This window comes from Pteropus medius, unplaced genomic scaffold (assembly GCF_902729225.1).
Source record: "Pteropus medius unplaced genomic scaffold, Ma_sr-lr_union100, whole genome shotgun sequence".
NCBI classification, from domain to species: Eukaryota; Metazoa; Chordata; class Mammalia; order Chiroptera; family Pteropodidae; genus Pteropus; species Pteropus medius.
Genome location: NW_024350319.1, coordinates 2,451,902 through 2,468,825, shown reverse-complemented (window position 1 = coordinate 2,468,825; position 16,924 = coordinate 2,451,902). Strand labels below are relative to the sequence as shown.

The 16,924-nt window shown below is 34.8% G+C and overlaps 1 protein-coding gene and 1 pseudogene across 10 annotated transcripts in view; both read right to left on the bottom strand.

Annotated features, from left to right (window-relative positions):
• Nucleotides 1-8,165: 8,165 nt before the first annotated feature.
• The window catches only part of SGIP1 (SH3GL interacting endocytic adaptor 1), a 182,731-nt gene continuing 173,972 nt past the window's right edge, over nt 8,166-16,924 (bottom strand). For 4 of the 10 annotated variants that reach the window (XM_039838511.1, XM_039838512.1, XM_039838518.1 and 1 more), the window contains 4 exons: nt 13,763-13,965; nt 12,539-12,603; nt 11,819-11,983; nt 8,169-10,831 (listed from right to left, as the gene is read on the bottom strand). In XM_039838511.1, the coding sequence (XP_039694445.1) occupies nt 10,809-10,831; nt 11,819-11,983; nt 12,539-12,603; nt 13,763-13,965 (456 nt within the window). In that variant the 3' untranslated portion in view covers nt 8,169-10,808. Of the gene's footprint in view, nt 10,832-11,818; nt 11,984-12,538; nt 12,604-13,762; nt 13,966-16,924 lie in introns of all 10 variants that reach the window. The other 6 variants (XM_039838513.1, XM_039838514.1, XM_039838517.1 and 3 more) reach the window with 4 other exon arrangements.
• Nucleotides 16,130-16,247, bottom strand: LOC120583543 (uncharacterized; annotated as a pseudogene).

The following is a 16,924-nucleotide window of genomic DNA, read 5'->3' as shown; positions in this document are numbered from 1 at the left end:
TAAGAGTGATTTTAGTATATGTTTTTATTCTGGTTAGTATTACCAGAAATATGGTAACTATGATAACTTTTAGTTATGCAATAGCATACTTACTATACATAAGCAGATAAGCAAAAATGCTTAACTGCAGAAGTGGTTAAAGTCACTGAGAAAAGATAGCCACGTGTAGAAGAAAGATATTATCCCACACAAGAAAGCAATACTTTTTATTGCCTTCCCATTTATTCTTGATGAAAGTTTGCTATTTGTTGTTGTTACTGTTACTTTAAAAATTAAAATTAACTGCCTTCTCCAAAGAATATTTTTTTCAAGCTATTGTGATTTACTTTGTAAAGATCAAACAGAACTTGACATTTAACTAAGTAATTTATTGAAAAACCTACCTTCTTCTTGCAAATGTTTGTTCAAAAGCTGGTAGTAGGAATAGACTTCCCATAACTTAGACTGTAACTCTATTGCCCTATTGCCTACATACCAATTTAGATACTCACTTAAATCATTTTATAATCTATAAATCTGGGAGACCTAACAAGGAGACATTGTGCTAGACTCTAAAGCAGAACTAAAACAGAGTCCCTGCCTTCAAGGAACTGGCAGTTGAGATAAGAACACAACCCAAAACCGTGTGATCAGTGTCAGGGCAGAGAGAGACAAAGGGTACTGAAGGGCACACAGATATGGCAGAAGTATTGTGTGTTGAGAAGGGAAGCAGTGGAGTATGTATGTGCACACATGTGTGTGATTGTGTGCCTATGTGAATGTGTACATGAGTGTGAATGTCTGTGTGTGCCCGTGAGAGTTTGTCTCTCTGTGGGTGGGTCTCTGTGTGTGAGTGCATGTCCCCATAACTGTGAGGCTGTGCGTATGAGCGTCTGTGTACATGAATGTGTGTGTACATGTGAGCATCTCTGTGTGTGCATCTCTGTGCGTGAATGGTCATCTGAATACCTGTGTGAGTGTGAGCCTTTGTGAGCGTGTGTGCACCTTAGTGTGAGGTGTGTCTATGTACTGAATGTGTGTGTGAATCTCTGTGTGTGTGAGCATCTCTGTGTGTGTATGCTGGTGTGTATGTGTGTGTCTGTGTGAATGAGTGTGAACATCTGTGTGTGTGCTTATGTGTATGAGAATGTCTGTGTGTGACTGTGTATATGAATGTGTCTGTGTGTGACTGTGTATATGAGTGTGTCTGTGTGAGTGTGTGGATAGGACAAACTGAGACTGATTAAATGGGTTATTCGGTTTCTGATCTGAAGTGACACGGCCGGACCTCAGTCTGCTCACCTGTTTTCACAGCTGCCCAGAAGGCCAGAGTCGGAACCTGGAAGTCTGGAGGGGCTGAGGCCCCGGCTCGGCCTCAGGATGACTGTTCAGGACTCATCCTGCTCCAGGAGCAGAACCAGGCTGGCCAGCTCAGGTGTGAGGGTGACCAAAGGCCAGGACCTACTTCCAGCTCCCAAATTTGGGGCCGCTTTCTTTTATTTGTTGAGGAGAGAAGGAGTAAGCCGTCAGAGAGGTCGTGGCCATGGCAGGCAGGCCTTCTCTCAACACAGTGCCCTCCCTCCTCAGTCCTTGCAGTGCTCGAACATGCAGGTTTCCTTCTCCGCTCACACCCAGACGCGGTGCGCAGAGTCGCACTTACCTACTACAGGGCTGGAGCTGCGGCCGCGGCTCTGCTGAGGGCCTCTCAGACTCGGGCTCCTCTGCTGCAGGGACCCCGCGCCAGGCGAGGCTCTTGTCTTCCCGGTCTCCCTCTGAGGGCTACCGCCCTCACACTATCCTCGGATCCCGCGGCCTGTTTCCAGGGTGACCTCCTCAAACAGAGCCCTGGGCCCGCCCCTGGTCCTCTGAGCCTCCCTAAGAATGTAAAGGATCATCACTGTCCAGAGGGGGCCGTCCTGAGCCCTGCTGCGCCATGGGGTGGCCGCGAGCTGGAGGGGAACTGGTTCATTCTACAGCGAAGAAGAGGATATCTGAAACTCAAGATGCAGCCCCCCGAAGACTCCTCATCCAGTTCCTTTGCCCGCAGATGTCATGGGCAGGAGTGGGGAATGCTGTGGTCTCCTAGGACAGGGAGGAAGTAAAGCAAGCCCTTCCCTTCCTCGGACCCTTTCCACCACCACCTTCCAAGGCACGGATGGTTGATAATGGGGATAATTTCTCGAGAGCTTACATTTACCAGATATTGGCAAACAGTTTTAACTTTAATTAGTCTTCTCAACAGGTCTGTCCCTTTACATTTAGAAACTTGAGATTTTTAATACATTAAACAATATTCTCAGGGCCCACTGGAAGTCATTGGCTTATCTCCTGTGCTTAACAAGCAGGCTCCTTCATGCCACTCTTTGCAGCCCCTGAAAGTTTAAGAAGCTTTGAAGTGGAGGCTGTTTGGGGTTGGGGACCTACCTGACATAACTAACAGGACTTTCCTCCTTAACAACTATCCCCCTTCCAACTCCAGAGCCATTCCCCCAGCCCAAAGCAAACAAAACCAAACTCAGAAGGGACACTCATATAGTAGGCAATTATTGGAGGCAGAAATAGGATAATGTCTCTGCTCAGTGCATTTAGCATTAGCTGACAATAGCAATACATTTTGAGTAACAATAGAGTCCATAAGGGTTATTTATGATAGTGTCAGAGAAAGAGCATTACAGTTTTCTGGCGAAACTCAATTCATATTTAAAAAATAAGTACAGGAAAAATAAGAACAGGAAAGGTTTATTGACTACTATATATGATAAGGGGACAATATTAATCAACTCCTTTTTTCTTTTTTTTTTTAAGATAAAGAAATGAAGAATCCTGGGTAACCTGCTCAAGTCTATAGTTTAAATTATAGAGCTGGACCTTGTCCCACTCCCAAGTCCTTTCACGGTGCTGTACCTTTTCCCCATTTTGCCCACCCTAAATGCGCAGTGAAGTTTTACAGAAATATGGGTAAAATTTTAAGAGGCTGGTAATAAAAGAGGTTCACAACTGAATTTATTTTTATGTTCTTCATTTATTTTCCAGGAAAAAAAATCACATTTAAATAACCACTTACTCAGATATTTCGTCTTGTTCTCACATATAATTAAACTTTGTTTTGAAATGGGAACCCTCATTGCAGTAATGTGCCATGACAACTAAATGCATATTCAGGATTTTCTGAAATGAGTGATTGAGAAAATTATGAAGGAAAAAAAATTTGTAAAAATCATTATTTACAAAGAATGATATCCACATCTTTTCTAACTTATAAGGCAAGTAATGTTAAAATGTTCTCACGATTATCTTCAATAAGTCAATAATACACCTTCATTATCACCATTGCTCAACAGAAAGCTTTGCTGCAGTTCTGTGAAGGAACAAGCAGTTGCTTCTTTTGCTGCTTTTCTCTTGAGCACAGCAAAGAAGTAGTAAAGCTTTCATCACAGATAAAAAGCAGTAATGGTTATAAGAATCAAGTATTCTCTGTTGAATTATATAAGTAGGAAAAAGAGCCAGGCATTGACATTTTAACTAAATTTAAAAAGTTTGTATTTTAACTCATAATTCCTTTTATAAATATTTAATGCCTAAGGCATTTTGTAAAATTATATACTCTGTAACAAGGTCATAAATTTAGTTTATGTTTGCTACAAAGGTCATGGAGAACTCTATAAGAAAGGCTATAACCAACTCAGATTATAGTATACACTAACACTATTTTCCTTGAGAAAGACAACTGACTCAATTTTATTACCTTAAGAAGCACAGCATGATTTCTCTGAGATTCTTTTCCTTGTTTCCCTTATTGTTAAAAAAAAAAAAAAATCATGCCTCACATTGTCATTTTGTAGGCCTAAAAATTAAAATTTGATAATTTCACTTATATAGATTTTTTTCCTATACAAAATAAAAAATAAAAAAGAATTCTTTGTATATTGAAACCCAGTCATATTTAAACAGTTTAGAAAGCCAGCTCTATAAATTGCTGCTTGGCCTGTAGTGAAGCTTTGCTCATAGATGTGATTAGCATATCATCATAGCAACACTTGGCTTTCTCAAGAAAAATTATTCAGCAGCAATTTTCCAATTCCCCGAGAGAGAGAGAGAGAGAGAGAGAGAGAAGTGAAAGAGAGAGAGAGAGAGAGAGAAGAAAGAGAGATCAGATAGGAACCAATCTCTTTCATGTGTACCCATTTAACAAAGCAAGAACTAAATACTGATGTGCAAAATCAACAGAGCTATAAGAACCCTAGCATGTCATAAGAAAAGAAAAAATCTGGCTTTGGAACTTTGGGACATTGATCCCATTGATAGTCATTTGGTATATCATTTAAAGTAGTTTGAAGTAATAATGTATGAATAACACTAAGCATTTGTTTTGCCAAAAAAAAAAAAAAGAAGAAACAAACAAAAGAAAAATATCAATGAAGTAATATACAATGGAACAAATGAGATGGAATTAACATTTGCATGATATTCAATAAAATATTCAATGAAATATTTAAAACTGATAAATGGCTTATGATCTATCAAGCTGATTCACAAACTGAATGAATTGAAAATTGAACTATTTTTAGAGAAATGTAGTTATTCGGCTTTACTCTTTTCTGTCTGATAACAGTTTACTTAGGAAATTTTTAAAGGAACTTAGTTGATTATTTTGTGTAGAAAACAATTGATTTGAAAAATAAAGCAAAGCAAAAAAGAACTGTGAATGCTCATTAACAGTGTAGAGTCCTGCAAAATCTATGTTAAATAGTGCATTTCTCTTAGCTTTAACTAAAATGTTTTTCATATAATTTCTAACAAGATTATGTAAAAATGTTGTCAGCATTGATCTGTCATAATTCAATTTCTTAAAGCTCTTTAATAAAATGTTACCAAAGATCGCTCACTAGCATTAATTCCACTTTGCAAACAATTTGGACTATCTTCAACAGATAGTGGTCTGATGTGCTGGTCACAGGTACATATCTTAAAAATAATAGTTAAAATACTAAAATAGTTTTACTGTTTTATTTTGAATATTTTAGATAATAAAGTTAAATTCATTAATATGTACTAATGCAATTTAAAATAGATTCTAATTCATTTGAAATGGTAGGAATTTTCCTTCATGTTGAAACAAAAAGAACAGAGCATCTCGTCAAAGCATCGTTATATATTTTCTTAGCTGTTGAAAAATATATAAACTGGTGTTAAAATTTTTCTAAATTTTTTCAAGGTGTGTTTAGGAAAAAAGGGTTCTCCTGATCCAATAACTTTTTTCAGCTTTATTAAAACACTAACATTCATTATCATTGTCCAAAGAGTGAGAACTATGATATAGGATCATTTATTCTCAGACCACAGTGAATATTTGCCAGAACCAGTAGACCTAAACATGATTTGGAAAATACTGGAATATAGGTGAATTTAGTAGAAATATCCTTTACTTATTTTCTTTTAGACATTAAAGAATACATAAAATATATATTTGCTTTTCATCAAAACATCTTTTCTTATTAGGTGAAAGATATATTTAGAACAGGCAATGTAGTACTTTAGTGATAGAAAGAGGCAATCAGAAATACTATAAATCAAAGGAAAATTAATCTTAGAAGTCAAACCTAGAGAATAAATTATTATGCCCATGGTGAATGTCAACAAGGAGGTGACTTTTTCAGGTAGGAATGCTCATTTTAGATAGAAATCAGATGTTAAACATAAGGGACAATCAAGAGGTGTAACCAGGGTCAATTCAATAGATCCTAAAATTTGACATTCTTTTAAGAAGGATATTTAGATTTCAATTAGATATTAAAAATGTAACTCTAGCCTACAGAAGACAGAACTTCAAAGCAATGACACAAGAGAGAGGCTAGTGGATTTTTGTTGTTTGTTTGCTTGTTTTTAATATTTGGAAATAAACATTGTACTCCTATCTCGTTTTTCCTCTACTCTTTCCATGCACAAAAAAGTAATGTAATGGTATCCATGTTTAATTCATGAGTGAGGAAATGTCATTTAAATGCTGTTTGCCAAATGAAAAATAAAAGGGGGTAGTAAAATATAATAAAGCTTCAAGAAAAGTGCACACATTAAAACGGGGTAGGTTGGGTCATCAGAACAGTCTCTTTAATCAGTGTTAATATAGGTTGATTTGTTCATTCATATCAACAATTTAATTTGACTCATTTCAAGGAAACATTATGTTTACTTATATTAACTTTTAAAGTGATATCTGGAGATCATTCTCGTTTTGATAAATTATGCTTCCATTTTTAAAGAATTGACAATCAGAAATAATGCATAAAATTAATATATTTATACTGAATTAGGTTTTGCTCAAATGCATAATCTTTTTGGGAAAAGCAAAAAAAAAAAACACACAAATTCATCTCCTTGGTAGATATCTGAACATTTTACTGTGTCACTCAACTGTGATTATTTTGGAAAAAAAAAAAGAAAAGCAAAACCAAAAAAGATTGATTTACCTCTTTTGGAATGACACTAATCCATGCTCATAAAGCATTTGATTAAAGGCCTACAAAATAAATAGACATCTCACAAGTTAGATGTCTGTGTTCCCCTTGCAAGGAGGAAAATATTTGTTAGGACTGTGTTTGGGATGAGCCACAGCTTGCAACCTCCCCAATGCTTAGTTTAATTTTTTTAAGACATTCATGAGAATGACAGAAATATGAAAACCTGAGAATGCATTTGAGGCCACAATTGAGATCGAGATAGCATAACAGAACTCTAAGGAAAAGATGGGGATTTTCGTAGATAAAGTGCTCTCTCTCTCTCTCTCAGATTGGAGGATGTTTAATGGACTGAATGAAAAAATAAATTCACTAGAAAAATGTATTTAAGTTTCAATTTAATTTTTAAAAACTGATATAATGTTAGAACTAAGAAGGACCTGAGAAATCTACTAGGGCAGTGATTGTCAAATTTGGGGTGCTTGTCAAAGTACAGATTCTTAAACCCCATTTCTAGGGATTTATTCTTTTAATATAAATTAATCGATGACTGTTATCTTCTAGGATCTGGGGATATAGTATGACTAAACCAAAATCATTGCACTTTTAAAATAAATTATAATACAAGTGGTTCATGTAATACACTTTGAGAAACATTTTTTCCCAACAATTTTGCTATTGGAACTATCCTTATTTTGATACTATTTTTTTATAGCATATTTATCTTGGTATTTAAATGGAATATGTATAGTAAAATAAAACAGAAATATCTATGTCTCAGAATGGACAAGGAAAACAAGTCAGGGGCTACCTCTACAGTCAGGATTATTAGGTTACTTCTAGTGGCTGTCTCTTTGGGCAAATTAATTAATCTGTCACCATGTGTAAAATATGAATTAAAAATGTACCTACAATTTTTGAGTTGATATAAATATTGAATCAGCTAATATCTACAGTGACTGGTAAGTGGTAACCACTCAAATAAATATCAATTTTTATTTTATATCAGTCAATTACTGTGATTGTATGTTTTCTTTTAAAGCCCCCCAAAGGTAGATCTATCTGATTCAAATAGAATCATGGAACTTCAGAGATGGAAGAAACTTTACAGATCATTAATGTGTTATTATGGTGTTGAAACAGTGCTCTGGTTGGCCCAGATTTAAACTGCTAGAAGAACTCCTTCATTGCTTTGATTGTTTTGCCTAACAGGATTTCATGTGCAATTCTAGTAGAAAAAAGTTCTGCTGTTAAAAAAAACTTGAAAACCACTGGCAATCCCAATCTCTCATTCTAAAGATGAGAAACTGAAAAGGACAGTGATTTGTCTAAGGTCATACAGCAGAAGTTAGTGGTAGAACTAATGTAGTTACCAGGCTTCTTTGAAAAGAAGAAATGAAAATATGTTTAATTATGGTCTCAAACACTTTGCAGATTGAGATGGAGTAAAAATACATAAAAACAAAACTAAAACATCTGTAGCTTGACTCTCTGAGCTGTTTGCTCTCTATTTACTTGAAACCATTTTGAAATGTGGACATTCTTTCTTTACATGTGAAATATATTTCCAAATACCAGACAGTGAATTTTCATTTTGGTTGTAGGTGTAGAGAAGAATAGAGCTTTAAAAATAATTAAAAATTTAATCTTTAGGAATTATGAATTCCAATTATGATAAAATTCAGACCAATTTGTAATAAAAATTTATTTTAAAAAATATCATGAAAATATGGAATTTATTTGGAAAAAACATTTTTCATGTTGCCAAAATAAAGCAGTATCATTCATATTTTCTTGTTAGAGCAGAACCTTTTTGAATCATAATGCTTAGGAAATGGTATTCTGGTTAACGAGAACACTTTCTTTTTATTTTGACCCCTAATATTGAAAATCTTAACATGTACTAGCTCATTTTGTTATGTTTAAGGAATTGATAATGGACCTGACTTAATGTTTCTTTTATAACTGATTTCTTGCTTTGTTTAGGATCATTTTTTTCTATCATGAATTCTTAATGCACAGTACTATGGGTACAAGTGTAATAGGAGATTATAAACTACAAGATTAAAAGAAAAACACCAAAATCTCCCTGATATAAGTTTATTGTGTTATTATTTCACCTATTTTCTGAAAGAAAAAGAGATATATTCTCTATTGAGTTTCTATTTATTCAAAGTTTAGTAACTTTGAAATCATTGACTTTAATTCTGTTTCACAATGACCAATTAAGGGATCATAGGATACCTTTGTAGATTCAAATTTTAATTCCTGGAAACATTTAAATAATGTTAGGGACTATTGTAATCTATGTTTTAAATTACATTTTTACAATATCAACAAAATCATTCTTTGACAAAAAAATCCTCGTTTAATTACTAATTCACTTCAGAACTATATAAAATAAAATATAAAGAGCAAGACATGAGAACAATAATATTTACACATTTTAATATGCTTTGTGTTAATATTCAATATGTTTTCATTAATTGATTACTTAAAAACACATTAAATATTCATATGCTGGATAATTTTTTGCTGCTTATTTTCCATTGGTTTCAGTACTTGAAATTTCCTCATTTCCTGGGATTTAAAAGTTTGCATTTTCTATTTTGATTTCAAAATCAAATTAAGTATCTTTACTTAAAATGAGCGTATTAATTATTTTTTCAAAAACTTCAACACAAGACTTGGGGAGCCAATTGAGAGTTTGTTTGAATGGTAAGGATCTTAAGGTAAAACAGATAATTTTGAACATTCTCTGGGTAGCAAGCATTGATTGAGAAGTACAAATATTAATTTAAAAAGTTCCACTATAACCAACTGCCAGTCACAAGCTCATTTCAAGCGTCAGACTAACAAAATTTAATTTGATTCTAAAATTTAAAGAGGTTAAAGATTCTTTGTCAAATATGAGTGAATGTAAAATAAAAATTAGCAACTGATAATAAATAGAACAGCTTAATAATTACAGTTATTTAATAGTATAAGCTAGAATAGGAATTTGTTTATGTTTAAAATAAATTCTGTGACTTGAAAAAAAATTCAGGTTTTCAGATCATAATGAAGAAAGGTTTTATAACTGAGATCCCTGAAGAAGTGCTCCTCTATCTGAATTCCCATATAGGCCAGACTGAGTAAATTTTTTATTATATCTTGCAATGACAAAATCATGATAGGTTTTTGATAACTCTCTTTTTGATTCCCCAAGAATGGCAAAGATTTATAGTTACAGACAATGAATCTTATCTAAAAGGAAATTTGTTGCACGATTATGTGGACAGAATTTAACTTATAAAGCTTATTTTTTCCCTTCGTAAGCGATATAAATGATGACAATTAAAATTCTCCTTCTGGATTTGAACAGAGGACTAAAATTTTTTTTCTGAGATTTTTAGTCTCAATATTTTGATTCCTGTGAGTAAAGAGGAAACTCCATGCTGGTTTGGAGAAACTCTCTGTGTACAGTAATTGTGCAAAAATTGTTAACCAGTTCAATTATGGAAAGTCCTGAAATTTTAAGATCACAATTTTGGCTTTAGTCTGACTGATTATTCAGTAATCTCTACATTTGCTAAACTGTAGAGAAAGGGGGAAGTAGTTAAGACTTCAAAATCTTTACTCTTGATAATTTCATATACTTAAACTTTAAATATGAATTGCTTTCCCTTTTTACACAAGTTATAAAAATAAGAGGCCCTGTTTACACAGTTTGCATTTTTATGAAATTTGCAGTTTGAAAAAAAAGCTTTTTAAAAAGTGGTAATTAATGCTTTTCTTTGAATATACTGTAACCTTAGATTTTTTTTTCCTGAAATAGTCTCTGAATTTAACCCATTAAACATTTGAAGATAGAATTTTTTTTAGCACTAGAGTAAAACATACTAAGGACTGAAGAAAAAAAGTTTTTTTCTGATTCCACTTAATTTTTTGTTTGTGGCACCCCCTTTATCATAGCTATCAATATTATATTTAAATTTTATTTATTGACAAAATGCAATCTACCTCTGTAAGCACTGTGCCATTCAACAGTACTACTGAAAATTTTACATACCACAGTTTAAATTACATCCATTTCAGGAATGGTAAAATGCTAAAACTCAGGTGTCTAACTGCCTTACTGGAATGAGTACAATTTACAAATACAATAATTACATTTTAAAACCATAACAATATTACACCTAGAAGTAAATACTGTAGGACTGGTCATCATGGTACTGTGTGAGGGAAATCACAGCTGAAAAGTCATGGACATTTCCAGCAGATATATCCCAAGTGCAGATTTTGATTTGTTTTTGTCAAACCAAAATTAAAACCTGTTTCTCATACAACAGTTCTCCATTATATGAATCCTCCAAATCTTTGCATAAGCCTTTATTAGTTGTCTGCCAAGTATTTTCCTGCAAAACAAAACAACATATCAACAGGTTACCTGCTAGTTCAACAATGTGATTATTATATGGCTAACATTTATATTCCTCCTGCCTTAACCCTAGGAGCCAAATACTATATATATGAGGGGTGCAATACTAATATAAGATACATAACGTTTTTTAAGTTTTCAATTTTCCAGACCAGCTAGTTGCTTTTTCACATTTCCATATATAAACATTTTGCAGGGGTTTGGGTTTTAACCAGAATAGGGAGATTTGTTTCTGGATGTGAGAATCCGCCTTATAAGAAGAGTAGTCATATAATTACTTTCAAACCTGGGTCATTTCTGAGAGTGAAAGGGGTATAAATTAGTAATTACATCAGTAGAGCAGCAAAAAACACTAAGACTTATCCCAAAAAATCATTGACAAGTATGATCACTGTAGTATTGGGGAATCCCTCCCTAACAAACGATTGTGTGTGTCAAAAACCTATCTGACGGTCACATTCAGTTCATGGGCAATCAGTTCTGATCTCTGGCTAGATTCTTTAAGGTTGCTATTACAGTGAAAGATGGATTCTCTTAGATCTTAGCCAAGTCTAAAATCTCTGACAAGTCTAAAATCTATGAAGTCCTGTTGGAGAAGAAAAGTTTTCAGGTGAGAGCCAAATTCAAAGGCAAATAACATGTATCTTCTTTGTCAGTATAACAAAAGTATAATCCACTTCATCAACCTCAGTGTTCACATCTCTATAATGGGAATGACTGGCCAGCCCCACCTGAGGAACAGAGCCAGAGCCATGATAAGTAGCCAGGGCTTTCCTAATTCCTGACTTCCAGTCTACTGTCTTAGTTTTACTTCATTCAACAATTGGTTTGCTTTCTAATTGTGATGGGAAGTGGGGGTTAGGAGTAGGGAAGGGGAGGAGGAAGAAGATGAGAAAATCACAACCTATTCCTTCTTAAGGAAGAGTAGCTAAGGCAACATTGTTTTTGAAAGATACGCACTTACCTGCAGCAAACCTTTTCTTGATGAGTGAAAATCGGTAGCCTGCTCCAACAAGTTCAATGTCACAGCCAGAAAGTGTGCTTCCTTCACTTGTGAACTGTACAACCAACGGGGAAGGTTTGCTTGGGCCTTCAGATAACTGAAATCTTGCCAATAAAGAACCTACCCCTATAAAAAGATTATTATATATTACAAGATAATAGCCAACACAACATTCTGGAAATAATTTTTGAAACTGTATTCAAAAGTTAACACACAAAATCTAACTTAGGAAATAGGAGATGTTTCAGTGACAAAATGGTTATGAATAAAATTTATCATTAAATATTATAAGAGACTCTCTTTGTATGCTGATGCAAACGTAATTCAGCCAAACGGTACTTCAAAATTTGAGAGCATACTACTTGGAAGGCAATGATTTTTCAACCTATGATTAATATCAGAGGGAAAGTGAAAAATATATAAACTATCAGGGAGTGTGAGATCTGATACAGAGTGAAAACATGCCACATTAAAAGCTTTTCTCTGCTTTAAGCATGGTCTGTTTGATGTGGGGTCTTGGGCAGAAAAAGAGAAGTAGAGGATTTATTGAAGACTTATTTGCTTTTATTGGCTGAAATAAGATAAAGTGAAATATTTTGCTTGCTTTTAGCACTTAAGTATATTTTGTTTTATAGTTGCTTGATACCATAAATAAATAAAATAAGCATGTGATTATATTACCTCCATTTTCTGACTTCTGAGAAATATCAGGAATCTTCCACAATATTCTTTGTTGCTCAGCATTCCTAAAAATGAAATAGATAAATGACTTTTGCATACACAAGCTTTTTAATTTAATGGATACCATATTTTTTTTTTCAGATAGTGTTAATTTAAAAAAAATCTTGAAAATTTTAGCTACAATTTAAGCATTATCTGTCTGTCTGTCTACCTATCTATCCATGCATATACACGTAAATTCTCTCCTTTCCCGTTCTGTATTGTAACCACCCACAACACTCAGATAAATACTTAGAGGACAACGCAGTTAAAAATTCTAAAACACATCTACTGAAAAAGTAGATGGGAAGTGTTAATCAATCAATTAATGCAGGTAATTTAAATTGAAGCTGTCATATGGCTAATATTCTTTTTTTTTAATGTTCTTTTTTTTTTTCCTGCTTCTGACAATCACATGGAAACACTAGAGTATTTTTTTTCTAGGAGAATAAGTTCTTTTTTAGCAGCTGCTATTGGTACATAGTATCTATTCAGTTTCTGTTCTCATACTTTCTCTATAGTGCATTTTTATAGTCCAGAGCCTACGAAACAAAACCCTACATTTCTCAGACTCCTCTGTAGCTGAGGTCTTTGATACAGATTAGACTCCACCAACTACATGTGCTGCTTGAGATTCGGAGGATCACAGAGAGGGAGAGGCCATTCTTCTGTTGCTTTCTTGGCTGTTTTCTGCTACCAGAAACCTAAATGAGATATGGGATCTTCTAACAGCAATGCTCCAGTCCAGTCTCCAGTTTTGTGGGTGTTGAGGAGCAGTCAAAGCAGTGCCAGTCATAGCTTTCTCATCCCTGAATCAGCGTGACAGTACTGGGTCCTTGAATTCAATGGCTCCACTGGCAGCCTTCTAATTTTTCTTCTTGGTTATGGTAGAAGTAGCAGCGTTCCTGGCCGGCCAGTTCTGTGGTCTTCTTGGAAACAATCTTGGCGATCCAGTCTAAAGCTTATTCTTCAAGCACTTCCACCATTGTGTGAGCATCTAAATCTCATGTGTTAAATCATTTTCTTCTTAAAATAGCTATAGTGGTTTCTGTTTCCTGCTCTGAACCTTGACACACAAGCCTGCTGTGATCTCCACCCCCCGTGGGAAACAGAAACGCTAAGAAGTCTGTGACGACTTTGCTCAGGAGCTCTTTGGGGAAGCAGAAGCGGGTTGGGGCTCCTTACCAGACTGCTGGGGGGAGCACAGCCTGGAGCTTGGTTACTCCTCCGTCTATGGGGACCAGGAACTGCACATTGTTGAGGGCCACAGCGGTTGTCATTGCATCCGTATTGTATTTGTAATCTATGCGTAGGTCAGTGCTTGCTGGCTCACATCGCCAGTTCACTGCCAGGTTCAGAGGCGTGGACTGAATGCCCTGGGCACACACCTTGCCAAACGACAGGAAAGAGAATATTTAAAGCTCGACCTTTATTCTGAAGCAAAACCAGTAGCTTTGATTATCTCCCATAGGAATGTTCTTAGATATCAAAAAGTCATAATGTGTAGTTTGTGCTGCTTACAGTGAGCTCTCAGTGAAAATCACCATGAAGGGTGCCATGTGAGAAAGAGCTGATGTTTCAGGTAAATTGTTACAGATTAAAAATATATAATCAATGACTAAAATCTCCATAGCACTTTAGAGTTTACAATGAACCATTAGGAGGTGGTAGCACACTGGTTAAGAGTTAGATAGTCCTCGGAGTGAGTTCTTATTGTCACTTACAAACTGAGTGATCTTGGACTGGTCACTAAACCTCTCTGAGCCTCAGTATTTTCTCATCTGCCAAATGAGAATTATAACAATAATATTTACCCTCAGAGTTGTCAGGCAGATTGAAAGAGATGTTTTTTTGTAAAATACTCAGCATAATGCCTAGCACATAGTAAATAATTAACATTTTAATATGTGCTAATTATTAATATTCATATATTTGCTCTTCACAAAAAATAAGTGACAAAACAGATTATTATTACTCCTTTGGGACTTGCCAAAATAAGGACTTGACCTCGGATCCTCTAACGAGAAGTGCTGCATTCATTTCCACTTAGAATCAACTGTGAGTCTGGTCATGGAAAAGCCAGGTTTGAAGAATCAACACAAATTTATCTTAACTAAAGATGATAATATCAACTTGAGTTCTGGGTCCACAGTGAAAAATTCACAACATTATTATTTCTTAATTGTTCACTGTGAAAATGAATAGCCCTAGGAGATTGTGCTTTTCCAAGTAAGCGCACACTGCAGGGGCTGTGTGGGTGGTGGCTATGCCCTCGCAGTTTTATTCATAGAGTATGAGTTTTGCTGATTTTGAAGACTGTAAACAACTCTCCATTGGCCTAGCAATATCTGCACGCATGGACACCACAGGGAAAGGGCCTGAGGGCAGGTTGAACTCACAAGGCATAGTGGCCGCTGCAGAAACAAGTTCGGAAATCGGTTATTTATAAAAAAGACAGGCATGGCTTTTGATGACAATTTTAGTTAGATAATCATTATAATAGTTTTTAAACATTAATTATTTTTAGCAGCACGATCCTCTGCAAATAAACTTTTATTTAGAAATCTATTATTTTAGACCAAAAGGAGAGCAGCCTCGCCCTACCCACTCCTTTCTGCACTATATCCTCAGCAACTTGACAGAAGCTATTGTACCCAGCGAGGTGCTCTGTGAATATGTGAGAGTGTGTTTTTCATTGTCTTGATTACTGAGAGATGCTCCTCATGGCCAGAAACTAAACAGACAATCCCACAAAACGCTAATTGTGCCTCCCAACCAATTTCTTGCATTATTGATAAACAACATAACTCAACAAACAAAAGAAATTCCTCAGAGCACACTTTAACGCGAAACGACAGGTCTAGGGCTGCTTACATTTTTCAGAGTACTTTGAAATATATTAGGCTACTAGCTCCTCACAACCACCTATAAAATATTTAGATAGGAATCATTGTTATTCTTATTTGCAGATGAGGAAACTGAGGTTCAGGGAGACAAAGTGCCGAAAGTCAGTGGCCAGTAGGAAGCTGCCTTAATTCCCAAATTCAGTTGCTTGCCTACATTTTAATATTTTACATCAAGCTCATATTGCAATAGGTGAATTTTGTCTACTTTTCTAGGTTCACTTAATGACAAATAGGGAGATTTCACAGAATTTAAAATTTCAAAAAAATTTAATTTGAACTGAAAATGTAGATGCGGGCTTTGCAATAAAAGTTCATGAAAGGAAACGACTACCGTTTTATTTTTACCCTTTCGTACATACGAAACATGTATGTGCCTTGAAATTTAACTTCTCATTCAGGGAAAAATTACATTGGAGCTTCTTTTTCTTACTCCGTTTCACTTCTCTAAGAAGCTTAAAGCAATCACAGTGTTTAAATGTTTTGAGGAAATAAACAGTTAAATAAAAATACATTTGGTATATATTTTCATTATAAAAGTGATGAATTTCTATTATGTCACTTTTTAAATTTTTTTTTTTATTTTAGGTGAGGCCTCACAGATTGCAAGGACTTTGTCAGCTTACAACCCCTCATTTTTTATTTTTTATGCCTACAGCACTTGGTCTTCCTAGGTGGTCTCCCGTCAAGTACTAATCAGGTCTAACTCTACTTAGCTTCCAAGATCACATGGGACTGGGCTTGTTCAGGGTAGCATGGCCATGGACTATTATGTCACATTTTTGTTCAGTATTATCAATAACATCTAAAGCTTAGATGATACTGTTCTTACAGGAAAAACATACTCATTTGTATTTTTGTAACATGTAACATCATTTATAGATACTTCACTTTCAGTGTGTCTTACAATAATATAAATAAGTAGTTTTCAACCTGTAGGGTATATTATAATGACTTGGAGGACTTGTAATAAATACAGATATCTAGGTCACATCTGGAACCAATTAAATGAAAATCCCTGGGAGTTTCAGGGCCTAACAGATATCCATCTAAACCTATACCTATACCTATACCTATTTCTATCTACAAATAGATTGTGATATAGGTATTTACATGTATTTATCTATAATTAGCACCAGTTCAGAACAAGTATTTGTTTATAAGTTCCCTGGTGACTGTAAAGTAGTCATGTTTGAGATGCACTGATTTCTATGAAGGCACAACTTTAAAAAATAATTATTTCCTCATCTTAAAAAAATAATTTGAACATATTTAATCACAAAAATTACTTTAAAAACAGTCTAGGTAATCAATGGCTGGGATCAATAGAATATTCGGACTTCATACCTGGTTTGAAACAGGCTTATTCACTAAATCAGTAAGAATTTGGTTAAGGGCAATCCTAGACACAAAAAGAAATTTCTCATATACTATATGGTATTGT